The sequence below is a fragment of the Pagrus pagrus genome (assembly GCF_965226575.1).
Source record: "Pagrus pagrus genome assembly, chromosome: 10".
NCBI classification, from domain to species: Eukaryota; Metazoa; Chordata; class Actinopteri; order Spariformes; family Sparidae; genus Pagrus; species Pagrus pagrus.
Genome location: NC_140194.1, coordinates 17,560,948 through 17,588,338, shown reverse-complemented (window position 1 = coordinate 17,588,338; position 27,391 = coordinate 17,560,948). Strand labels below are relative to the sequence as shown.

Below are 27,391 nucleotides of genomic sequence, written 5' to 3'. Positions count from 1 at the left end.
TTCATGTGAACTCAGCTGAAGCACTTTTGATTTTCATTTCCCGTGTAAGTGGTCCAGTTCATAGGATTTAGGACATTGAGGTTTTGATTCAATGACAATATCAGTATATTTATCTCACCTAAGCCTGGCTGAAATGGCCAACAACAACACAGAACAGCAATTCAGAAATAAGCTCTCTTAATCCTCTTCACTTCTGCCCCTCTGCTTTTCCAGTCTTACATGACCAGTTGAGGGTTAGGGGGAGACCGATGACTGTCCCATAGGATAGATTGGCTGCTAGGTAGAGAAAGTTTGCCACCTAATGGAGACAGTGTAGCACTGCCTTCCTAATTTATACTCTGTCTCACACAGCTTATTTTCCCCTGTTTTCCTCTTTTTGCCACACTAAATCCTCTTTACTTCTGTGTAGCTCTGTGTCTGATAAAATGCAAAATTGGATCTATTTTTTCTTGATTGATTTAGTATTTTTTCCTGCATGGACATGAACTTTGTAATAAACTTAGTTTCTAACCACTCGCTGTATTTTGTTTAGGTGAAGTATTTATCACAATTAAATCAATTAAATGTTTAAAATTAAATTCACAAATTTAAAAGAAGAGTTTAATTTATACCTTTCTCTCCTGTTCTCTTTTTTAGGTCCAGTAAACCCCAGATCTGAGGCTTGAACAGTGCTCATCATTTTTGTACTACCCTTAGTACCTGTGACCCGTAGCTTCATGGAGGGGTTTCCTGTCCACTGACCCAGCAGGCTGCCTTACTGGACCAGCAGCCATGTCCGCCTGTAGCACCTTCACCGAGCACGTGTGGAAACCAGGCGAGTGCAAGAACTGCTTCAAACCCAAGAGTCTGCACTGTCTGGCACAAAGCAGTGGAAGGAAGCCTCCTGAGCAGAGGCCTCCGACCACTCAGCAACTGAATCCACCCCCTGCTGGGGCCAGAGCCAATCCTGACCTTACCAACTCCCAGAGGGCTGGCAGTGTGTCTACCCGTTCAGGACACTTCCGTCCACCGGTGGCTAAGAAGCCAACCATTGCTGTTAAGCCAACTATGATGCTGCCCTGCTCCTCTGCAGCACTAGATTTAGACGGCAACCTTCAACGACCACCAAATGTGATAGAGCAGGGCAAAACATCAGCCTTCACAGTCTGGAATCGCAATGGACTGAACCGTAAGAGGCCCGGTGGGCCCAGCAACAACAACAACGAGGGAGAGGACGGTAGTGAGGAAATTGAGGGCTATGGGCAACTAAGCCCTAGGACCCCAAGTGGAAATAACAACAACAGTGGACTGACAGATGTCCTAAAGGAGATTGCTGGGTTAGGCCCTGGCCTTAACCCTTCGCCCCTCTCTGGTTCCAAAGACTTGTTTTGGGGACGAATCAGTAGTTCATACAGACGGTCTTTGGAGAGAGGCCTTCCGCCCTCAAGCTGTCTGGCTATGGGAAGCAGCAGTAGTGGTGGTGGTTGCAGCACTGCTCAAAAACGGGTATCCCTTAGCGATAGCAACGAGATCATCAGCACAGAGGGTGGTCGCTTTTGCTACCCAGAGTTTTCCAGTGAAGGTGAAGATGATGATGAGGATGAAGATGAGGAGGAAGAGACTGAAAGGGATGAGGATGATGAACATGAAAGCTGGGATGAAAGTGATGAAGAGTTATTAGCCATGGAGATACGTATGCGAGGCCAACCAAGATTTGCAAATTTCCGCGCTGCTACATTGTCTCCGGTACCCTTTGCTGCTGGGAAAAAGTGGAATACTGTGCCACTTCGTAACCGCTCACTACAGCGGATTTGTGCAGTGGACTATGATGATAGCTATGATGAGATTTTAAATGGATACCCCTCCATGGACTCAAATGGGGCTCTGCTTCCCTATGGGCCCCATGACATGCAAGGCAGCGGTTTCCTATCAAATACAGAATCTACCACTTCTCCAGAATCATTGTCTTCTTTACCAGAGGATTCTCGAACAACTTCCAGCAGTGGGAGCAGTGCTCCCTGTGCTCTGCGAAATGGCTTGCAGTCTCCCACATCTTCTAAGGCACCTGTTTCCTGCACTTCTCCGAAAAAGGAGCCCGTCCACAGAGCACTGAGTCCACTCAAGATGACTGAAACACACAAGGCTGTCCTTGCCATTAGATTAGAAGATCAGGATGGCAGAGAAGGCATGCCAATGCCCCAGGCCCTTCCGGGTCAACCAGTCACTATCAGTTTTAGTCCCACAGAGGAGCAAGCTAAACCGTACCGTGTAGTGAATTTGGAAAAATCTCTGATCTGTAAGCCTTACACTGTAGTGGATGTGTCAGCATCCATGGCCAACAAAGAGGAACAGATTCCAGACCTTACTCCAAAACCCAAAAACCTGTCAATGCCTTCCAGCCCTACATCGTTCTGTAGCACTCCTTTAGGTCAGCCCCTCTCTCCAGTCTCCCCTGTTTCTCCATCGTCTCCTGTGATGCCAACATCACCGACGTCTGTAGCACAGCTAGGTACATCCCGAAAGAAATCAGGGAACATACGCTACCAAGAAGTATGGACATCTAGCACAAGTCCTCGACAAAAAATACCTAAAGTGGATCTGGGGGTTGGGACTACTCATGGCCCCTCCATCCCTACTCAGCACTGCAGTCACAAGTCAGCTCCCACCTCTCCCATTGCTGGGCTGTCTTCATCCCGAACTGTACCTGTGAAGTCCCCCAATTTATCAGAGATCAAGTTTAATAGTTTCAATAATGCAGGCATGCCTCCTTTTCCTATTATTATTCGAGATGAGCCAGCTTATGCCCGCAGCTCTAAGAATGCTGTTAAGGTACCTATTGTTATCAATCCAAGCGCATATGACAACCTAGCTGTGTACAAGAGTTTTTTGGGACTCAGTGGGGAACTGCAGCAGCCGAAAGGAGTAGGAAGTAGGGTAGCCAGCCATACTTATGAAGAGATTGGTTCCTCTGAGAGTGTCCAGTCCTCCTCAACCGAGAAAACTATCTCTGGTAGAGGCACATCAGAGAGAGCCTCTTTTGAAGAGACTAAAGCTCCACATGAAGCAGTGTCAAAAGCACCAAATTTACAACCTAAAACCACTACAGACTCAAGCACTGTGACAAGCACTGTGATGAGCCCGACAGTTGGGGCCCTCTCTCCCAGTACATCATTAAATTCCTCTGCCATTCTTGCCATTACTGCAAACCTACCTAAAACCAGCCCCTCTGCCAGCGCTGTTACACGCACTTGCAAGACAAGTGGAGATGCTACTTGCAGTAAAGATAATAATACAGACTTAGCTTTAGCTTCTGGGGCAGCATTAAGCCATAAGGAGGAGGCCAGTGCTGTGCTTTTACAAATTGTGGCCTCCATCCACCCTCCCCAGTCTCCTCCAGAATCCCCTTCAGCACAAGCCAAAACCCCCAATTCTGAGGAGCTTTATGCCCTCCCCCCTGACGCCATGAAGGAGACCCTCACCAGACCCAAGTCTCTCTTCTCCACAACTGATGGCTGTCTTTCCAAGCCCAAGAAGGACACACCATCAAAAGTTTTGTCTAAATCTCAGAGTGCCTCTGCTGCTGTCCCACTCTGCAGCCCCCGTTCAGAGCCCAATGCCCCCTTCCCCCCTCCTAGATCTACATCTTCCCCTTATCACGCTTCCAACATCCTACAGAGACATTTTGGCAACTGGACAAAGAGTTCAGCCTCCAGTTCCCCTGTACGACCCAGTGAAGGTGAATCAAGTCCAGGTGGAGAGGGGAGACGCATTTCAACAGATAGCGCCAAACCCAAACGCTGGATCTCCTTTAAGAGCTTCTTTCGTCGGCGGAAAGATGAGGATGAGCAGAGAGAGAAGGTGGAGAGAGAGAAGGAAAAAGGCAAGCTGGTTGGGCTTGATGGAACAGTCATTCACATGCTTCCACCGCCACCAATCCAACAACATCACTGGTTCACCGAGGCAAAACCAGAGGATCCAACCCAGAAGCCAACAATCATCTTCACCTACAAACCAGAAAGTGGCAGCACTCCTGGTGATGGAGAAGGAGAACTACGAGTAGAGGAGTGCAGAGAAAATGCATTACTGACACCTGATGAGAACAAGGAACCTAGACCTTTGAGTCCAGGACAAACACCACCGTCACATACCACTGGATGTGATCTCATCAGCAAGGACTTCAGGTATTTGTCCAAGATTCTGACAGCATTACATTAATCAGAGTAACCAGAGTAAAGCCTGTAACAGTCGCACATCGTAGTAAAGGTTCTGTTTAAAACTAGGGTTTACCCCTTAATATGTTAAACATAAACGTGGTTTCAGATAAGTTCAGAGATTAAAAAATCAAACAAAAGTAAACATGAGGTGCTAAGGTAATCTCAAAGCAGGAATTTACATTGTTATAGTCGACATGTCTCTGGGCATTTAGTAGGATTCACAAATGTCATCTAATCATTATGTATGTATTCACATGTGGAGTAGACCTGTAGGATTTTGGCCCAGCTTTGCTGTTTTTAATTTCCTGTAGAAAGATTAACCTAAGATGAGAGGTTGTTCCTTCAAAAACAATTTTACATAGATTTTAAAGAGGTGAATGATACTTTGAGCTGCTGCAATATAAATATTGCTTTGTAAAAATAGTTTCTCATATGCCTTTCTCATTAAGACCTGTAGTGAAATTCTTAGGAATCTCTTAAAGTGCCCACATGTTCCTCGTACAGTATGTCACCCTTTGCTTTTCTAATGAATGATTTTGCATGCGATGCCAGTATTACCCTTATCCACATGCATTCCCTTCAGAGCATTCATTGGACCCAACTCAAAATTAAGATCCTCAACCTTTGCCAGCTGCTCCTCCAAAGTGCCAGGGGTGCTTCTCCCCCATCAAACAGATCCCTCATCACAGATTCTAGAGGTGTTTGATCCTAATTTGGCATGTCTGCTCGCCCACTTGTCCAGCCGACTTCATGGACTGTACAGACCTATGTGGTCTCTTCCTTAATGTCATCCATTACCTGAACAGCAGGCTCCGTGTTCAGCAGTTCTCTCTTCAGGACGAGAAGTCAGTGAGTTACAAGTCATCGAACAGCAGTCGGTTCAACATTTACTCTATAAATCAACGCTTTAGTTGGCATATTCCCTTTAGCATCTCAAATTGTATTAAATGCTCATTTTCAAACACATACACACACACTCACAGTAATCGGTCTTATTGACAGTGTAGTCCCTGTACTCTTGCATTATAAGTTCATTATTTGTCTTTGCCTTTCTGTTTCATTTCTTGGGGTAAGTTTCCTACAGTGTGAGTAATGGTGCCAGATAAAAATAACCCAGATGTGTCAGATACACTGTATTTTATGCTCTAAATTAAAAACTTGTTTTTGCGCCCAGAGATGCTCTAAGATGGTAATCAGGCAAGTGGATGCTGCAGTGGCCAAACAAAGACTCATTCATCAGGGGAGCTGTATACGGAAAGCATTGCTAATAATGTGAAGTACTAATCACTAATCATTTTCATGTTGATAATACACTCTGAGAACATTCCCAATCCATTTTGTGTTAATGACTGTTTTAGCACAATATTTAAAAGCGTACTGTTGGTTCAAAGCAGGAAATTACATTTGAACTGCAGATCCATCAAGCACATGATGTGACCTAGAAAAAAACATCCAGCTTATGTAAACTCACCCCAAACCCCACCCAAGATTCTACAATAGGTGATTAAATAATGAATCATCTGACTCATCCTGATGCACCTGGCACAATCACTTGGTTAGAAATAGTAATTTCCTAATATCCTAATATGCTGCCCTCCGTATATGTGTTGTGATACACTTTGGCAGTTAGACAAACTCCTTCCTGACATCACGACTCTGAAGACAGTTGTCCGTTGTCCACAGGTTTATTGATGTAAGAAAGAGTAAAACTAAAACACACAAAGAGCATAATGAACACATAAAGTTCTTCTTTTTTATACTTACACACACAACACCATGTAAATATACTCATTCTTAAATGAACTAAAATGCTTGTTTTTAACTGCTATTTTTTAATGTATTTATTACTTATTTATCTGTAAACCATTGTATTTTAACACATAATCAACTATTTATTGACATCTATTTGCATTTATTCCCTTACATGAATTTTAACAACAGTCATGGCGGAGTAATCATGATGACTCGATCGACTTCCTGCATAAACTTATCAAACTAAACATTATCACAAAATAACCATCTGCGATCATTAATAACATTAAACCAAATCAATACATACCAACGATGCCATCAAAAAGCATAAAAAGCAGGAAGCAGGAGGGAAAATTAGCCAAAGCAGTGTCTCTGAAGCATGCTTGTGTTCATTTCCTGGTTATAAGCAAGGAAGTGAGTCACCTGACCTATTCACATGTACTTCCTATTTTCAAAATAAAACCTACAAAATAAAAGTGTATTGATTGTAGCAAAACACTCCCCGCCTGGCGTGGATACATGCCACTCAATAAAGCCTTACATAGTTAAATTCACTGGGCCTCAGGCAGGAAAAGAAGCACTATCTCAGAAACAGGCCTAAGAAAGAGTTTAGCCACTCCTGTACGTGTGACCTTGACCTCGACCTTTCGCACCTTCCCGTCCTCGCTGGGGAAGGTCTGCGTTACCAGTCCAAGAGACCATTCATTTCTTGGTATTTGGCTGTCCTTGAGGAGAACGATACTTCCTGGATTGATGTTCGGGTGAGTAGACTGCCACTTCTTGCGTGCCTGTAATGTTGGGAGGAATTGCTTTCGCCACCTGTCCCAGAAGGTGTTGGACAAGTGCTGGACCTGCCGCCACTGATGCTTGTAGAGGTCTGAAACTCCAAAATCTCCACTAGGGGCAGAGAGGACATTCACCTTTTGAGTGAGAAGAGCAGCTGGGGTGAGTATAAATGAGTCTTTGGAGTCAGTTGTCACTGGAACCAGGGGCCTGCCATTTATAATGGCTGCTACTTCTGCCATGAAGGTCACCAGCACCTCATGGGTTAGTTTGTCCTTCAGCTGAAGAAACATAGAGTCTAAGATTCTCCTTGCAAGACCAATCATCCTTTCCCATGTGCCGCCAAAATGGGAAGCGTGTGGAGGGTTAAAGGTCCAAGAACAACCTTGACCTGACAGGTAAGTCTTCACGTTGATGTCATCAATGTTCGAGGGTATCTTCAACTCCTTACAGGCACCAACAAAGTTGGTGCCACGGTCTGAGCGGATGTGTTTGACTGGACCGCGCACAGCCAGAAAGCGCCTTAGTGCATTGATGAAGCTGGATGTGTCAAGGGATTCTATGACTTCAATATGAACCGCTCTTAGACTCATACACGTGAAAATCACGGCCCAACGCTTACTATGTGCATGACCTCCTCTTGTTCTACGTGAAGTGACGCTCCAAGGGCCGAACACATCGAGCCCGACATTTGTAAAGGGAGGCTCTGTCGAAAGGCGGTCCGCAGGCAGATTGGCCATCTTTTGGATTGTAAGTGGGGCTCTAAGCCTTCTGCAGGTTATACACTGGTAGATGATGCTGCTCACTTTTCTCTTGCCACCTATTATCCAAAAGCCAGCTGAACGGACAGCTCCTTCTGTAAAGAGACGGCCTTGATGATGGATGTGTTCGTGGTGATGCATGATGAGTAAGGCTGCAACCTGATGTTTGCCAGGAATAATCACTGGAGTCTTTTCACTCTGATCCAGGTTTGCATTGTGGAGACGACCTCCGACTCTCAGAAGGCCGTGTGCATCAATGAAAGGATCCAGATTTCTAAGGGGGCTACTTTTGGGAATCTGTTCATGTTTTTGGATACATTTGATCTCTTGACTGTAGATTTCCTCCTGTACAGCTCGAATGATGGTGTGAGACGCTTGATCAGACTCCTCGACTGTGTGTCCTGTTTTGCAGTAGTGCCAGCCCTTACATGTGCCCTTCTTCGAGGTTGTGTTGAAACAACGAGCTATGTGAATGAGGCGAGTAATGGCCCTAGTTAGAGACTTCCAGAATGAGAACTTTGAGAAACGATGTGAACCAAGCTGCTTGGACGTTGTCGTAGTACTCAAAGTGGACACTAGAGGGCGAATGTCTAGGTCTGAACTTGGATCTACAAGTTCGTAGGTGCTTTCCAAGGCACATGTCTCTGGTTTGTATAGAGATTTGGGTCCACTCAGCCAGTTTGTGTCCTTCAATTGGCCTGCGGCGACAGAACGTGTAGCGTGGTCCGCAGGGTTCTGTTCTGTTGACACGTAGCGCCACTGATCTGGGCGAGATGACCTTCGGATACGTAATACCCGGTTACTTACATAAACATAAAAGCGCCTGGTTTCATTAAAAATGTAGCCCAGGACTACTTTGCTGTCTGAGTGGAAGGTTGTAGCATCGAGCTGAAGGTCCAGTTCTGCAGAAATTAAGTCTGCTAACTCCACTGCAAGAACCGCCGCACAAAGTTCCAGTCTTGGAATTGTTTGCTCAGGACGGGGGGTGAGCTTGGCTTTGCCCATTACAAATCCCACCTGGTTATTTCCAGTAGAGTCAGTTACTTTTAGATATGCCACAGCGGCGATAGCTTTCGTTGATGCGTCAGAAAAGACACACAACTCCCTTCTGACGGCTGCTGAGGGTGAAGCTGTGGTGTAGGCTCTGGGAATCAAAAGTTGGGACAGTTCTTCCAAAGAAGCTCTCCAAGCTGTCCATGCCTCCTCCATTTCTTGTGGCAAAGGCGAGTCCCAGTCACTGTTCTCAACACTGAGTTCTCTCAGAATGGCCTTTCCTTGAATTGTGACTGGAGATACAAACCCTAAAGGATCGTAGAGGCTATTGATTGTGGACAAGACACCCCGTCGAGTGTAGGGTTTCACCTCAACAGAGACGCTGAATTGGAAGCAGTCGGTCTGGAGGTCCCAATTGACTCCAAGGCTGCGCTGCATTGGCAGCACATCTGCATCGAGGTCCAGGTCTTTGAGGTCTTTTGCACGATCTGCGACTGGAAAGGCCTCCATGACCTCCTTGTTGTTTGCTGCGATTTTGTGCAGCCTTAGGTTTGATTTGGAGAGAACCTCCTGCGTCTTTTTTAGCAGGTTGACTGCAGCTTTGACTGTAGGCAGGGACTTCAACCCATCGTCTACATAGAAGTCCCGCAACACAAAACGTTGAACTTCAGGATCGATGGGGAGCTCGCTGACCTGAACAGACTGATGCAGGCCATGAATAGCCACTGCGGGCGACGGGCTATTTCCAAAGACGTGGACCGTCATTCGATACTCCACAATGTCTTTGGAGAGGTCGTTGTCTTGGAACCATAGAAAACGTAGGAAGTTCCTATCATCTTCTCTTACTGAAAAACAATAGAACATCTGTTCTATGTCCGCTGTAAAGGCGATCGCTTCCTTTCTAAAGCGCATCAGTACACCGAGCAGTGTGTTGTTCAGATCAGGCCCAGTCAACAGCACGTCGTTGAGTGACACACCGTTGAACTGGGCACTGGAATCGAAGACCACTCGAATTTGCTTTGGTTTTCTTGGATGGTACACACCAAATATTGGTAAGTACCACCGCTCTTCTTCCTCCCCGAGAGGAGGGGCTAACTCGGCATGACCGTTCTTGAACATCTTGTCCATGAAAACGAGAAAGTGATCTCTCATTTCAGGCTTCCTTTCAAAGTTGCGCTTGAGCGACTTGAGACGGTTCAATGCCTGTGGCCTGTTATTGGGGAGCTGTGGACGCGGGCATTTAAAAGGTAACGGAGCTACCCAACTGTTGTTTACATCTTTTGTTAGTCCTTCCTTCATTATTTTCATGAACGAAATGTCCTGAATAGATGGAGCCATGTTGTTGTCATCTTTGGACTGCTTAAAGATGTCATGTCCTAGGCTGTCGACATCACAGCTTGATATCTCCTCAGCACGTGTTTGGAGGTAGTTTGGGATCTGGGTTTCACTGTATTTTTCCTTTACATGGAACATGTTAGGACATGGGTCAAAGAGAGTAGGGCGTCCCCGTTCCGTGGTGTTTGTGAAGAAGGCGCTGACTGTCAGCGGTTTGTGAACTTTCCCTAAACACACATCACCCACAATGACCCATCCCAGATCCAACTTCTGAGCATAAGGGAGGTTGTGTGGGCCATTCACCTGTTTGCGGACCTTATGCACTCTTATAATATCTCGACCTAAGAGAAGCATAATTTGGGCCTGTGGGTCGATATCTGGAACGAGATGTGCAACTGATTTTAAATGTACATGATGAAGAGCCGCATTGGGAGTTGGAATCTCATCTCTGTCATTTGGAATGTCATCACATTCTATGAGGCTGGGTAGAGGGATGGTGACTGATCCGTCCAGCGATTCCACGATATAGCCACTAGCCCTTCTTCCTGATGCTTCCTTTACTCCAGCACAAGTTTTTAATGAGTAAGGAGCACTTGGACTTTGATCATTGAAGATTTTGAAGAACTGCGAACGAACTAGTGATCTGTTGCTCTGTTCATCCAAAACCACATACATCTTCGCTGCTTTGTCAGCGTGGCCGGCTGGATAAACTTTCACAAGAGATATTTTTGAGCAAGATCGGTCCGTCACATCTCCACCACAGACATCTGTGCATTTGGTGGTGACATGGGCTTGTGGAAAGTCATCATCCTCCCCGCCATGCTCTGGAGCCGTGTTCGTTCTTTCAACCCAGGGAGCAGGTCCAGGGTGCAGCGCTGTGTGGTGCTTTTCACTTTTACATTCATGACATCTAACATTAAATGTGCAGTTCTTTGCAATATGTGATGAGGAAGCACAGCATTTGAAGCAGACATTATTCTCTTTTAAGAAGGTCTTGCGGTCTTCGATAGGTTTTTCTCTGAACGCACGGCATTTGCGTAAAGGGTGCGGTTTTTTATGTATCGGACAGAGTTTGTCACAGTCACCAAATTCCTTTGAGGGCTCTCTAGGATCAGAAATGGCTTTGTGAAATATCTCAGTTTTGTGAACAGAGACTTCTCTGTGTCTGTTTGGCTTCCAAGCTGTTTTGTCTGTCCTGGGAGACATGTCTGAATGAGAGGTGAAGTTGAAACTTGGATCATTCTTGACACTTGCTTCTACACTCACAAAGTCCACAAAGTAGGCAAAGGGGGGATATGGAACATTATGTTGCCTCTTGTAGGATGCCCCAACTGAAGCCCACTTTTCTTGCAGATTGAAAGGGAGCTTCTGCACGATTGGGTTGACGCCTCTCGCTGTATCGAGGAAAGAGAGGCCAGGTAGATCTCCTTCATCTTTGGCTGACTCTAGTTCCATCAAAAGATCACCCAGCTTTGTTAGTTTAGAATAATCTCGGGTAGTTATTTTTGGAAAGGCGTCGATACGTTTGAACAGAGCATCTTCTATCACTTCTGCAGAACCATAAGATTGTTCAAGTCTGTCCCATATCATGGCCAACCCCGCTGCCGGATGATTAATGTGTATTGCTCTTATGTGCTCAACGTGTTCTGCTGACTCTTTGCCGAGCCACTTAAACAGAAGATCCATTTCTTCACTCGGTGTAAGGTCTAAACCACTGGTTGCGTTCTGAAAGGAACGTTTCCACGCTTTGTAGTTTTGAGGTCTATCATTGAATTGAAGTAGGCCTGTAGCAACAAGCTCACGACGAGCAAAGTATCTCATGACATCGCTAACATTGGAGTTGTCATTATTAGAGTTTGAAAGTAAGCGATGTGATTTGCAAGCAGAATGACGTTTCTCATGTTGACCGTGATCAGGAGTGACATTGTTGTTGTCAAACTGTACATTGCGTGTTCCATCAAACCTTTCATCTTCACGAATGTAAGGTTGATGTGGAGTGAGCCGAGGTGGTTGAAAAGCTGCACCGTGACTATGAGTGTGGAAGGAAGTGGTATCGACTTGGGCTGAATGGAAAGAGTTGGCTTTGGACTTGTTAGTTGAAGCTGGAGTTCTATAGCCTGGGCTCGGCTCTCTTTTGATCGTGACACCATCGTTGTGCAGCTGAGCGTCTGTTTTTTGTGATTCGGCTTGGTCGATCACGTATTGTTCTGTGCGTTGTGCAGCTTCCAAAGGAGTGGAATCCAAATTTAACACACAACTATGTTTTTCACTGTTTGCATCTACCGCAGCTTCGAGGGCTTCTGCCTCAGCAACGGCTGCAGCTGTCTCTTTTTTATAATTAAGCATTTCTAATGAGGCTTCCAGCTTAGCTTTTTCTAACTTTAAGCTCATTTCCTCTTCAGCGTAAGACATGCGTGCCTTTGCGGCCTCTGCTTTAGCCCTTGCCTTCGCTGCAGCGGACCCCGTTGATGATGCATTTGAGTGTGCAGCAGAACATGAAGCACGGGACCGCGTCTTTAATGAAGTTGCTTTCTCGGACATGGCGTTATCTGTCATACCTCCGTTTAGACACTGTTGTGATGGTCATCCACTGGCTGCGTGTGATGACGTCGTTAGTAGCATCTGTTAGCTTGCTGCATCATCATGCCCGCTAGAAAGCCGTTGTTTTACTATGCTGCCCTCCGTATATGTGTTGTGATACACTTTGGCAGTTAGACAAACTCCTTCCTGACATCACGACTCTGAAGACAGTTGTCCGTTGTCCACAGGTTTATTGATGTAAGAAAGAGTAAAACTAAAACACACAAAGAGCATAATGAACACATAAAGTTCTTCTTTTTTATACTTACACACACAACACCATGTAAATATACTCATTCTTAAATGAACTAAAATGCTTGTTTTTAACTGCTATTTTTTAATGTATTTATTACTTATTTATCTGTAAACCATTGTATTTTAACACATAATCAACTATTTATTGACATCTATTTGCATTTATTCCCTTACATGAATTTTAACAACAGTCATGGCGGAGTAATCATGATGACTCGATCGACTTCCTGCATAAACTTATCAAACTAAACATTATCACAAAATAACCATCTGCGATCATTAATAACATTAAACCAAATCAATACATACCAACGATGCCATCAAAAAGCATAAAAAGCAGGAAGCAGGAGGGAAAATTAGCCAAAGCAGTGTCTCTGAAGCATGCTTGTGTTCATTTCCTGGTTATAAGCAAGGAAGTGAGTCACCTGACCTATTCACATGTACTTCCTATTTTCAAAATAAAACCTACAAAATAAAAGTGTATTGATTGTAGCAAAACACCTAAATTGCATCAAGATGTGGTATATTTTCAGTCTGTGTGAAATGACTAATTGGTCAATGTTATATAAAAGTCGTGACTTGGCAGCAAGCATAAAAAAAAGTTTCCAGAGTTAGAAAGTACTTACTTGAGCTAAGTGCTCCCTACAGTATTTCCTTACTACCTCTTCCTGGGGTTTCATGTCATTTTCTGAGCAAATTACAATTTATTTTTTATAGGCGTATGTGTAATTAAGCACACTAAATGAAAAAAAAAAAACTAAATGAAACCAGAGACTGTACAGCGTCTGGAATTTGATATACTTTCAGGAGGGAAATTGGGATTTGGTATTGGGAAAATGTTGTTAAGGATCCTGATCTGTTTTAAAAATTCATCCTACAGCACCCACTTGATTACTAGGAGTATCACTGTGGAACTGTTTACCTTGCTGACGCCACACCCACATATATTTTGGTACAGGAGCAACTTTTTTAGATGTTTTTGTTGATCTTCTTACCCGATCTGTCACATTTTGACCTACATTGTTCTTATCCATTTCTTCGTATCCCAGCCACCCTCGTATTATCCATTTCTTCTGGGTTGTTTCAAGGTACTTGGCTTTCCACCATCATTTTCTCTCTTCCGTGCAATTTTTTGCTCCTCTTCCATGCCTTTCTTCCACATTTTTCCCTTTGAGCCTGAAGCACTGCAGATTCTTGAATGTATCTCTCCTCCATTCTGTCATTAGCTTGGCCCCATTCTGTCTTTTTTCTAGCTTCCCTGCTTTTTCTTTCCTCCTCAAGCTTCAGCTCTCGCCATCTCCTCTTTCTACCAGAAGTTCCTGTCTCTTCTCACACTTTATAATAAGTGGTACAAGAGTCAAGTATGTGCAAGGCTTATTAACCCTATTAATATGGGTTATCTAGGGGATGCTGTACTAAAATTGAATATGTGAATGTGTACTGAATGTATTGGAAAGTACCCAGTGCGTTAACCAAAAGTTTGATGCCAAAATCTTCAAGTCATTAGTCAGGACAAAAGTTGTGTGTTTTCACTCACTTCATACAGAGGATGATGGATTACTCAAATGAAGATAAATTAAGTTTGTTCTTTCTAAACTTCAATGTTGAGTACAATATCTTACTCGCTAATACAAAGTTTAGTCTCTGGAACCGTTGTCAGCATGAAGATGAATTGTTGCAGCATTCCTCTGCTAAATGTTTCCCGTTTATATTGAGCAACGAACATCATAGAACATCTTTCTCAACATTAAAATTCTGAACAGCATTCATTTACTTACGTTTAACACCAGAACTAGTTGAAGTTTTACCACAATTCCAATGTTTTTCCCATTTATTCATTTATGCTGTCACACTTCAATGCTTTCGCACACCTCACCTTTGGTACTCTGCCTTATTTTCTTTGCACCTGTCTTTTACAAACTGCTTTTGTGACCCTGCCGTTTACAGCTTTCATGGTGAACTTGTCAATTAGTAACTATTTTTATTCACTTTGCGTGTTGCTCAGTAGGTTACTATGTTACTACACTGTCTATTTGATGTTTTTCTCAGGCATTGGCACATGGTTTTGTCTTGACCCAAAAACAGAAAATAGCTTAAACTCTCCCTTGGTGCCTTAGCTTCCTGTGGTGGTGTGGAAGAAGATGTGACAAAGACTGCAGAAAGAATTTGTGGAATGTGAATAAATTCCTCACATTGCTTCTGTAACTCATGTTAAAGGGAAAGGAAGTGTTTTTAAATAACTAGTCTGTTATTAATTGAAAGGTCCCTCTAGTTTTGTTGTTGTTTTGTTATGTTTTATTTTTTCAAGTCTGTGCTTCTGCAAAAACCGGCACTTAAAAGTCTTTCTGAAAAAAATAGGATTCGTTGCAACCTAAGCAGTTTCTCAAATTTGTTATTTATTATTCAATGTTATTCCACCTTTCTTGCCGATTATTGCTGACAAATAGTAATATTGTCTGTCTCTACATGAAATGACATACCTTTGATGCAAATATATTTTGCAATAAGTAAAAAGACTTTCACGTTAAAAACCTCAACTTTCCCTGGGTAAACAGACAAATAGACATGTTACGAACTGGTCACACAGGTCATTCTACAGACCTTTTATCTTGATTGGCAGATAAGGGGTTAACCCTGCAGGGGATTTTTTTGACTGGAAGCAGTTTTATTGGCTAACAAGGGCGTGCTCTTCAGCTCTGGCAAACACACATTACCTGAGACAGGTAGGAACATTCAAAGAGAGAGAAAGAGAAGAAGACAGGGAAAGAACATACGCAGGAAAAGACTTTGATCCTTCACGACTGGCCAGTCTGCGTTCACTGCTCTACCTAGAATGTGAATTCAGCTTTGCCTTATATTTAAGGTTTCCAGATGGGAAACTGTGTAAGCCAGTACAGTGGGTAAGAACTGAAACCCTTTTCTTTCCTTCACTTCTGTAAATATCTGTGACTGTCCAGCTGTGTAAGTCATATTGACTTAGTAGGCAGGAGAGGTTCTTAAGATTATATGATTTGTGTTGTGGACCAGAGATTGTTAATTTCTTGCGGCAGAGATCCAAGAAACTGTGAAATGTACTGAGGCAGCTTCATGCTGTCTGAACAAGTTAGGTCCTGACATTGAATCGTGTAGCAGCCATAAAGGTATTTATTGTGTTAAGGGCCTCTCAAGGTGTGTATCCATTCTGGATGTTTTGTCTGCTCAGAATTACAGTATGCGCTAGAGGTCATCTTCTTTATGATTTAATGCCACATGTCAATAGTTTTACAGCTGACTGTAATCCATTACTACTGTAGTGTTGAGTAGGATTAATGTGTAAGATACAGTACAGTACTGTTTCGTCAAAACCAGAACTATGTAATGACATCTATTCATGTAGACAGAATAAGGAAGAAAAAAAGAGGAAACTGAGATAACATGTACAAGTCAGACCAACAGACCGTTAATTTTTCTGCCTTCGATTATAACACACTGTTCTTTATGCTGTTTAATTTGTAATTATACTCTATGTTTATGGCTCCTTCCTCTCACTGTTTACTTCCTCTTTGTTTTCTAGTGGTCTCACAACACTGGGCCTTTTATATCAGCTGTCTACTGCTGGCAAGCCAGCAAGTGCTAAAGTAATGCACTGTGCAACTCAGAGGCTATTGATCAGCTCTCTTTAAAAGAGACACAGAGGGCTTATGCTCTACAAAGACAGATCATAAACATGTCAGATCTGATGCTTTCCTCAGACACAGAGCCCCAGGGTAGAGACAGACACTTGAGCAGCTGGGTGTTTTCTTCGAGTACTCATTTTTCTATCACAGTAAAATTATTGCAACAATACTTGTGTTCCTTATATAAAAAAAAAAAAAAAACCTCACTGCTTTCATATGAAACCTTTCCCTAAAATGTGACTTTAATGGCGATCGCGCTCAATGATTACAGGTTTACATTTGTTGTATTTGGATCCATATTCCAAAAAATGTTCACACCGGTTTCTTTTTGCATCTCTGAAAAGTTTTTCCGAGATTTTCAATTGAAACCTGTCTGAGCCCAAACATGTCATTGTCGTCATTAATTATTTTGTTCTGATGATGCATACCTGTTCTCGGAAAAAGGATATGAGTTATTTTAAACATGCTTTTTCTGTTCTAGCATTTTTTAGATACTCATTTCTATAAATTCTAAACTTGATTAAATGTTTCTTCCTGCATCACAGCACCACACACGTGTCTAAAATGATTATTCGGACAAATTTCTCCTCATGTAACTATAATCAAGGCACACCGGAAGGCTTTAGGGCTTAATTTTACACTCTTTGTTACTCGCTGTGAATAGCTGTTCTGCTTGTTAGTGGTAGAACAATTTCAGCTAATTTCAACTGTGCATTCGAAGCTGTAAAGGTCCCAAACATTCACACTCACACTTTGAGTTTTGTTGTCTGTCAAGAGCTAACTTTATCTTGAAAGGGACTTTTTCCTAGGATCACCTAAATCATTAGTCAATTTAACAACATGTGTAATCACAGGAAATGACACACCTGATTTAGCATAATACAAACATTACTGCCAAGCTGCCCCACCTATGACAACACCCGCAGCTATTAAACCAGCTCTGTGAACTTTTTGTGACCTTTTTTTGTTGTATTTTGACCTCATTTTAAATTTCATTGTTCAGCAGATGGACAGGAAAGGTAAAAGATAAAGGGATTCAAACCCAAAACAGGCTGTGCTAGAATAGTAAAACAAAATGCCACCACAACATCTGAAATTGGCAGGGCCAGCCACATGCGTAAGAACTATGCAGCTAATATTTTCTGTAATACAATAGGGGTTAAATCTACAGTAGTTTAGAATGTCACCCAACCTGGGTGGTCACAACCCAGGTGGCCCAAGGCTGTAATGTCTCACACAGGTCACATTGAAAGATCACAGCTGATCTGTTATCAGATCAGAGGGCAGCAGCCGTTGAGTATCTTATTTACCGTGATCAGAGGGGCAGACTGATCCCAGATGGCTCTCAATGAAATACCATCTGTTTAAGTTTTTTCAGTTGAGCAGGAAGACACAGTTACCCAGGTGACTGTGGAAAAACATCAAGTTGTGACTTGTAGTTAACTTAAATTAAAAGGAAAGGCTCCTTTTCAGCTATTTGTTTTTGTGCAGCTACAGTCTCTCTTTAGTGTGTTTGTGTATTTACAGGCATATACAGTAAGGAAACTTTCTTGTACTTTCAGTAGGGTCGAAAACCAAACCCACTTGTTTCAATTAGTATTTTTTTGTTATTTTTTTTATTTTAGGAGAAAGACACTTTTACAAATTTTAAATACAAGATTCGTGGCCACCTGCACATGCGCAAGACAAATACCACTTTTTACCACAAGTCCACAATTGGAGTGATTAAACAAAATGGGGGTGCACATCATAAAAAAAACTGCTCCATAGCGCTACTCGTGGTCAGAAACTTTAAATGATAACTTTCTGACCATGTCAGAAAATACTTTTTAAACTGCAATAATAAGGCAATGCACTCAGGCCCCATGGGCAATTGTGGACTTGTCACTTCCTTAAGAAGCCCCACATGTGGCAGATTGCCTGTACACCTCGCATCTATGGCAGCAAGAGCTACAATATATGACAGGTCTCTTCATAACATCCCCAGGGCTTTCACACTGTGATTGGTGTCACTGTGCAATCTCAAGTCTCCAGTAGTAACACACCCTGAGTAACTGTAAGATGTGACCCAGATTTCTTCTGTCAGTACGTTATGAAGTATATGGCATGCTGTTGCAGTAGGGAACATTACGCATTCATCTGCTGTAAGTCATTCTGAACAGCCACATTACAACAGACGCATAAAACGCAACAAATCATAAAGGTGACAGGCATCGTGGTTTATTATGCCACGCTCTATAATGCTCACATACATTTCTTCATGTGACAGTTTGCATCAGTGTCGCCACACTTTAAACACATCCGTCAGGAGACGAGATTACATTTCTGTTTTTTTAATTCTTGTGAAGCTTCATTGTTCATTATTTTTCACTATGACTAGAATGCCTAAGTACATCCCTACAGCTTCGTTAAGTATCTGATGAAAAATAAATTTGGAAAAACTGGCAGTTTATAATCACGTTAAAGTCTCTCATGTTATCATCACACCTTTTGATCAATCTGCTGTGGCAGATTTGGATGAAATTCATCTCACCTCTTATCACACGTCGCATTAAAGCCACCTACTATCACGGAAGGATCTTCAGAGCAAATTATCACACAGGGTTTTGACCTGGTCTGCCTTTTTCTTCCACCTTCCTTCAGGCAACGTAAGTGTAGTTGCATATGAAACAAATCAGGCTTCAAAAGCCCCACTCTTATAGCTGTGCTGCCTCTAATTCTTCACTTGCTGAGAAGAAAGAGGGGAGCTGATGAGACAATGATTCGAGAGATTGAAAAAACTGACCAAATCAAAACATTGTTGTGTGTGTTTTGTTCATGTCCTGTGATGTTAGATACAGTTATCTGTCATACACAAAATGAACGAGGACAGATTGAAGTCTTATCAATAGCAGCTTGTTTATCATCCACCAACACTGCTGCCTCCACAATAGAGCCCATTATTATCATCCTCTTCAGTTCTGACTTGTTTTGAAGATTTTTTCACACAGAAGTAAACCTTATCATTAACAGAATACAGAACAATCTCAAAGCAGTGGGAAAAATATTATGATAGATTACAAACAAAGGAAAGAAAACTAATTTAATTAGACGGTTAATGGAGCAAGTTTTCACATTTTCATAAATAAACGAGGCATGCCTCTCTCTGTGATCCGCAGCCAGGTACCAGTCAGTGCCAGCGGTACCAGGGATCGGGAGCTGCCCGGTGCCGCCTCCCTGCCTGCCAAAGTGAATCTGGGGCTTGTGCTCGGGGAGGGCGAAGATGGCCATGCCAAACAGGTTGCCACACCAGCCCCGGCCAGCGAGGGCAGCGCCAGCCTTGGAGAGCCAGACGAGGACGGGAATCACTCCCATCACTCCCACTCTACCGCCTCCAGCCAATGCAGTGCCACTTACAGCAACCTGGGTAAGCTGGGTACCACACGTGTTGGTTTCTTGTGTATTTGTGCTGTAAATATCTTGCATAAAGCTCTAAACATGTACTTAAAAACAGTACTTTACTGTGCTGTATAGGTACTGTAAGTGGGTGTACCACAAAGTCTGTGAGCTTTTATTGTCCGAATGAGCATTATCCTTCTGCGTAGGACTGATTTTTTGCTAATCTTCTCATCACTCACTCTACAACTGCCACTCCTTTGCGCCTTAACTGATTTTCACCAAGATTTTATGTCGTAATGCTTCAAAAATGTATTAGTTTCCTCGTGCAAAAAGATGCTGTTTGCTGTAATTTACAGAACATGGTCCTCTTGCAGCTCAGAATATGCTTCTCATAAAAAATAAGCAGTAAGACACATGAGGAGAACTGCAGATAAGCTGCTGACTGTGCACCACAATCCCTCAGAGCAATTTAAAAAAAAACTATACATGGTAAAACTGTTATTTTGTATTGATTTTTATGAAACAGAACATAGATGTTTCTTTTGAGAGAAAAAAAAAGAAAGAATCATACTATCTCTCTGTATGAAGGTTATGTTCATTGTAACTGGAGTCAGTGGATGAATATTGCCACAATCTGTCAGTCCTCAGTGTCTGCACTTCACTCCTAAATAGCTGATTTCACTTTTCTTCAGCATCAGCACAGCTTCACATGTGACAAGTCATAATTTATTCCGTGCTGCAACAGCTGGAGCTCAAATCTCGACACATCTTGTCACCCACAGGCTGCATCTTGGAACTATTTTAAAAATATGTTATTTCAGCTGGAGGTAGAAATCTTTGCCCTGACATTAGTTGTTCTGTTCAGTACTCATCAGGGCCACTTACTTCAGCACATGTGTTGGACATGCAGAAATGTACACAGAGGGGACCACTCACTCAACAGATTACTTCTATGTTTTCATCTAAATCACAATCTGTATTTTCTTCTCTGTCTCACTGCCTTCATCACCTGCTCTTGTGGTATTTCTGAAAACCATACTTGGTATGATTGATGAGTTTGGAGCAGGGTTACCCTAATAACTACGTTCACAGATGCCTGCACTGCTTTTAATGTCATAAAAGCTTTTATCCTCATATCTGGCACTAATTATCATACTGTCTTTACTCTCAAAACTCATAATTGTCTAATCTGGCTATGCTAAACTGAAGTCCAGTTTGAAAATGGCATGAAAGTGTCTGGCACCTCCACAGCCTGAATAAGTTGAGTCCTTCGCTTCTTCACACAAATGTAATCCACTCTCGCTATAAAAGTCACTTCCAGGAGGAATATAAAAACAAGTTGTGTAACCTGAGATTTACAGTATAAGTGGACATATTAAGTAGAGTCAGAAGAGCAGACACACAAATCTGCGTTGTATGGTAATTGTGTATTTCTGTATTTGTTATCTTGTATTTTGTTATCCTTATTATACAAATTCAGTGAAATTGTGTGAACAGGCACATCTGTAAGTCATTAACAGATTCATCTTCTGTCCCAAAAAGATGAAAAAAATCACCCAGCACACTGCTGTTTTGAAACCAAACGGCAAGAAAGACCAATTAAAGATATTAACTCCTTAAGATCTTTGTCGCAGCAGAAACAACAAATAGTCCCAGATACTTCCTCTCTGGTTTATAACACTGCTGCAGACTGCATCATTACATTCCTCAAATATGACAATTACGAAGCTCCTCTATCACAGTCCCCACTTTGTCACTAGATGACACGAGACATTTCATCTTTAGACATTAGACAGTCTGGTGGTCGAGTGACGAGCAAGTCAAGGGCAGACTTTTGCAGCAACAAGAGGAGGAAGAGAGAGGGAGGCACTCTTTTCAAACATAGTTGGACACTTAAAACACAAAGCTCTCTGTGGGTGGGAAAGGATCTCGCTGCGATCGGGTGGTGTGTGAAACAAAAAGAAATAGAAACACAAAGTGGTAGGCTGAAGAGTGTGGGTTTTTGGAGCAGATGCACTGCTGAGATTTCTTACTGTGTCTTTACATATTTGCTTGAACGGTTGTGCAATTATCACCAATTGTAATATATTGTCAACCATTTATTGGCTATAATGAAATTTTACTTATATAAATAGATAAATAGAGCCGATGACATGAAGCCAAATTGCTTTTATTGACTTAACAAGTGCAGAATCTACATATTCTGATTCATTAAAGTTGGTTTGCGATCCACCAATTAACAAAGAGAAAAGGAAGCAGTAACCCTAATATCGTATACGAGAAGCAGGTAATTATTTGTTGTTGGTATCAGATTGAAAAACTCCATATCATGCACTCCTAGTTAAAGGATCTTAAAGGAAGTGTTTGTGTGTTTTTGTTTGTCATTGTTGCACTAATTAGATTTTTTTTTTTACAGTTATGTAAGGCTATGTAAAATGTGTGTGTGTGTGTGTGTGTGTCTGTATGTGTGTGCGCACTCTGTGTAACTGTAAAAGCTCCCTGGATAGCACATGATGAGCTCCCTGCTGCCTAATTTTACTCTCCTGCATGCTGCTAATGAGGAACAAGGCAGGAGTGTGTTTTTGTGTGTGTTTGTCTGCCTTCAAACATTGTGCAGTACAGCACTTAATTTTTGTTTGGGAGGGCATGTGTGTGGCCCTCAAGATCAATACCATTGCTGCTGAATGTGACGTTTCCACGTTACTTGGTAGAGTGACAGAAATAGAACTGGTTTGCCCCCGCTCTCTCTGCTGTCCACTTTCGGCTTCTGTAATACTCTCCGTTCACACATTTTAGAGGAGAATCGCATTCACTTTGCAGAGCACAAGTGTCTCTCTCTCTCTCTCTCACTGGTGCTACAGTATACACACACACACTTGTGTTTTAATCAGAGCATCAGGCAGTAGGAGGCAGAGCACTCGCTGCCTCTCTCAGTAAGAAATCTCTAGTATTGGTGGGAGCGTTGAGCTTGCCTGTTGGCACAGCGGCTCCGCAAAGACTCTCAGGGATGGAAGCAGAGAAAAGCGTTTCACTGCTGCTGCACCACGTTTATCTAAATACTTTGAGATATTAGTGGAATTGAGGTAGGCTTGTTTTTCTTGTTTTTCATGTTCATCTCTGTGTTTGTGTTCATCACCTCTTTGTCTCTCTGTTATCAAGTGTCCCCCCATTCACTTCTTCACCTCTCGGTCATTTCCCCTCACTTTTACCACCTCTATAGCCACCCACTCCACTGCTCTTACATCCTTCCTCCTCTCTGTTCCTCTTTAATCTACCCACCTCCTCCATCGCCTCCCATTGTTACAGTGTTGGATTTAGTTTTATTTTAGCACAATGGCTGAACAGTAATCGCTCTGCTACGGCAACAAGTTCCTTCATATCCTTACAAACAAATGTCGGAGGATACTGGTCTTTAAAGTGTAAGTGGAATACCTTTTATATGGTATTTTAGATAATGATTTATATATATTATATACAATGTTATTTTAGGTTTCCTTTTATATTCAAAGTATACTTGAAGAGAAAGGAAGACATTAATCCAACCCTGCTAGAGGATGTTTGTTACAAGCTATTTTTACTGCAACTGCCACTGTGAGAAGTCACAGAGGCATGTGTGTTTGCTTGTTTGATTTTGATGACGATGTGACAGTTTGCATGTATTGATACCCAGAATTGGACTAAGGAGATAGAAAGCAGTAGCAGAATAGCTCTTTCAGACACATAAGGTTCTGTGTTCGTGACGAGAAGAACAAGCAGTCTTTGCAGGTTTTCAATCCTGAACAGATTTTGCTGGGATTGGGATTCTTAACTGTTTTATTTCCCGGGGCACGCAGGTCAAAAGACATTTAGTTTAACAGCAGTTTGTTTTAAATTATAAGAAAATAACTTTGTATTCATGGTTATCACTCTTCTGAAACACTTTTTGGTAGTTTAATTTGGGGGTTTTACTTTTACCATTTATTTGTTACACTGTGTACTTAAATAGCCGATGCAGAATTGTCATAGATGAAAGTCTAGGATACATTTCAAAATATACTCCTATTCCTTCACAGTAAGATTACAGCATTCTGTGTTGTTATGTTAAAAGTCACATGTAACTTGTGCTCACTTTTCTTACATTTTCCTAAATCACAGACAAAAGAAATGACTTAAAATAGAAATATCTTCACAATGTGGAACTTGTTCCGTTTCAGTTTGCAGGAATTGGACGAAAGAGAAATTGGTTTGAAAGCCATTAGTTGGTTCTCAGCTGGAACCAAAAATACAGTAGCAGGTTTTCTATAACCAGAAGTGAGAACTGAAGTGGGCGTGTCATATTCTACAGGTTATTGTGCAATTTGCAATGCCCTCTGTTGACAATGCGTCCTTGATTGCAATGGTTCTGCTCAAAGCTGATGGAAACACAGGTTGGTTCGCTAGATAGGATCACGTTCTAATAATCTTGATGAAAACAGTCAAGAACCAGAGCTTATTTGGTAGAAAGGGGTACGGGTGTCATATTGTAAAGTAATCCTCAACTATTTGTATCAGACAAAAGAAAACATTTGAAGGAATCAACTAAGGCTCTGAAAAACTGTCATGTCACAGACTAATAGATTAATAGATCAATCAAATAAATTATTGGCACATATTAAGGAGAGTGTATTCTAATTAGCTGCAACCCTGATTTCAGGTTGTTTGTGTTGTAAGGCCGTATGTTCATATAAACCATATGAGGTTTTAAATCCTTCCATGCAGGTTGTTTCATCATTTGTCACAGACTGAGTCAGTCTTATGTAATTTAGTTACGTCTCGGCCACATTGCTGAAATAGAAGATCCCTACGAGTGGCCGAGGGAGACGGTTGTTTTCTTGGATGGATTACTGCAGATTGGTGGAGGAACACATTAAATACACCCGTTCCAGAGAGGATTACCGAGACTCATTTACTTCGTCCTGACTGCTCTTTCTTAAGGCTTCTGCTTTCCTCAGCTGATGGCAGAGTGACGCACACGTGACGAGTTACTCATACCGTCTAACGCGAATTTGCAATCAGTAGCAGTAGTAACATTTGTACTGTGCAAAGAGAAACGGTTTGTTCAAGTAGATTACTTTACTGTGGGGACATTCATCAGTCATTTGGCAAAAGATGTGACTTTGAAAGAGATCATCTTATAACACTCAGCCTCTCAGCCTCTCATCTTGATCATCTAGGAAATTGGGGTATTCCCTGATGAGTTGGAAGCCGCACAGTAGGGTCGTCTGTGACCTTGCACATCCACTCATTTAAAACTACCAGGCTCTTTTATTCCCATTATGCAAGCAGCACGACTCCTTTGTTCCTTTCATCTTATCAGACACGCGTCTCTGACCCGTCTGCCTCTGTGGTCCTCAACTCCAGAGAACATCGAGGGAGTCCAATCAACCCCTCAACCCTCCAATTCCCTCCCACCACCATCCCAGAAAATAAGGTCACATTGTGCCGCTGATGACTCCATGCTGCCTCTTTAAGCCTCACTGCAGCACAGAACTGCAGATTGAGCCGGGCAGCTGGATGGTTGGAGGGACGACTTGTGCCCAGCTGTCCTGCTCTCTGGCTTGAATTCACCTCAGGGGCACCAGTTTCCTCACGTGCCGCAGCACACAACCTCGTGTCAGCCTCGGGTCCTCATGAGTGGCAGCGTGCCAGTGGGTGACTGGAAATGCCATGTTGGAGATACGAGGAGCTCTGGGGATGATGGTGGTGAAAGAGTGCAGAATAATTGAATTTCAGGTGTCATTTTTATACTTTGAGAAAAGTCAAATCAGAATTCCAAACAGCTGACAAACGAATACCTGCTCTTTTATGTTGTTTTATCTTTTACAGGTCCCTTTTATCAGACCATTCAAATCAGGCTGGGCAGCTAAAACCACAAAAATGACCTTTCATGTCCTGAATCATAACACAAGCCCAGAGGAAAATTGATAAAAGAGTATAAGAACCTGAATTGTCCTGTGAATAGCAACAAGTGGCTAATCCTTAGAGAGATTATTTTTTTGCAATTTTCATTTTTCTTGGTATAAACTGAGGTGTAAGACATATTTCCGTGCCCTTTTTAAGTATAACCTGCAATAAAACAAGCTACTTTCTAGCAATGCAGGCTGCCCGAGTTGATAATCGTAAATGCAATTGTGTGCAATGTCCTGATGTCACATTATATGGTCATTTTACAAGCTTATCTTTCCTGCTGTTTGAAACTCTCTCACTTATGCTCTCCACCCAGTTGGATATGGTTCAGTGGTTTTAACACTTTCATTGATTAATGCAATATGTTATCTTTCCTTTCCTCCAGGTCAATCCAGAGCCAACATGATCCCACTGAAACAGCCACGGAACATCAAAGCATCCAATGATACCTTGGCCTCCATCGACCTGGACAGCCTTGCTGAGCAGCCGGCTCCTAAAGCCACACCACCACCACTACCAAAGAAGGCTGTGCCTCGCTCCAGCACTGAACCCAGCCTTGCAGGCAAAGAGCTAGCCCAGGGAGCCATGAGACCTCGAGCTGAGGCTAAACCAGGGGGCACCAACTTGAGTGTGGCCAATCCTCTCTACGACTCCACCTGGGAGACAGCTAGTCAGAGCTCCTCTCTCAGCTCAGAGCCTCATCGAGCCCACGACCACGAGAGCGGTGACTCCCTGGAGAGGCCATCAGCCGCCACAGCCGCCAACAAGGGTCGGCCAACAAACAGCATGTCCTCCCTCATTGCTTCACCTGCTGCAACCAGTGCCACCACGGGCAGAGAGAGGAGGGTCTACCCGAGTACAGAGTCTTTGGCTGGAAGGGGTCGTACCGCAGGTCGAGGTGCTGCTGTTGGAGGAGGAGCCTCCAAATCCCATAGACCTGCTCTGTACAGGGGCTTAGACAGCTGGGATGAGGTGGTGGGAAGGATCCGGGGGCTCCACACAGACACACTGCGAAAGCTGGCAACAAAGTGCGAGGACCGTTTCATGGCTGGTCAAAAGGATCACTTGAGATTTGGCACTGACAGCTGGTCCCACTTCAGACTGACTACTGGGAAGCCCTGCTGTGAGGCTGGGGATGCTGTATACTACACTGCCTCCTACGCAAAGGACCCACTGGTTAACTATGCCATCAAGGTGAGATAACTGGCTGTGTTTATAAATCAGTTTGTTCTGCCAAATTTAAATGCTCAGATTGCCCCCTTCCAGTGTGATGCACAGTGCTCACTGGCCAGGAGAATATTAAGCATTAAACATGCTGCTTCCTCTACAGTTTACTGAAAATGTACTACTTTTTACTTTATTCAGTCTCATGTTTACTTCCCTTACCAAGTTTAATGTATTTAACACAACATGATGTGTCTAGAAAAGGTAATACAAGCCTATTAACACCTAAGTTTGCCAGTTTTATTGTGGCTGTCCAATTAATGTTGATGGTAAATGTAGTTAACTGAAGCAATAAAATCCTCAGTGTGTGCTATATGGACCTAGAAAGCTGCGTTCTCCTGCTGAAAAATCTGATTGGTGTTAGGGAAGAACTACAAGCTATTTCAGCTTGGATCTAGCCTCTGGATAGCTAGGGGGCATGCTGCTGCTCATAAACAAAAGTTGTTCTCTTGCTTGTAAACTAGCTACATTTCTCAAAGTGACAATGCGCATCCCAACATATAAGTGCAGAGGATGTCTTGAAGGAGGATACATTTTGGCGTAAATGCATCCCTGT

General features: G+C 42.7%; 1 protein-coding gene across 3 annotated transcripts in view; it reads left to right on the top strand.

Moving 5' to 3' along the window:
• peak1 (pseudopodium-enriched atypical kinase 1) overlaps nucleotides 1-27,391 on the top strand; it is a 112,037-nt gene that overhangs the window by 75,678 nt on the left and 8,968 nt on the right. For all 3 annotated transcript variants that reach the window (XM_084364055.1, XM_084364054.1, XM_084364056.1), the window contains 3 exons: nucleotides 637-4,160; nucleotides 19,467-19,714; nucleotides 25,997-26,805. In XM_084364055.1, the coding sequence (XP_084220181.1) occupies nucleotides 772-4,160; nucleotides 19,467-19,714; nucleotides 25,997-26,805 (4,446 nt within the window). In that variant the 5' untranslated portion in view covers nucleotides 637-771. The remainder of the gene's footprint in view (nucleotides 1-636; nucleotides 4,161-19,466; nucleotides 19,715-25,996; nucleotides 26,806-27,391) is intronic.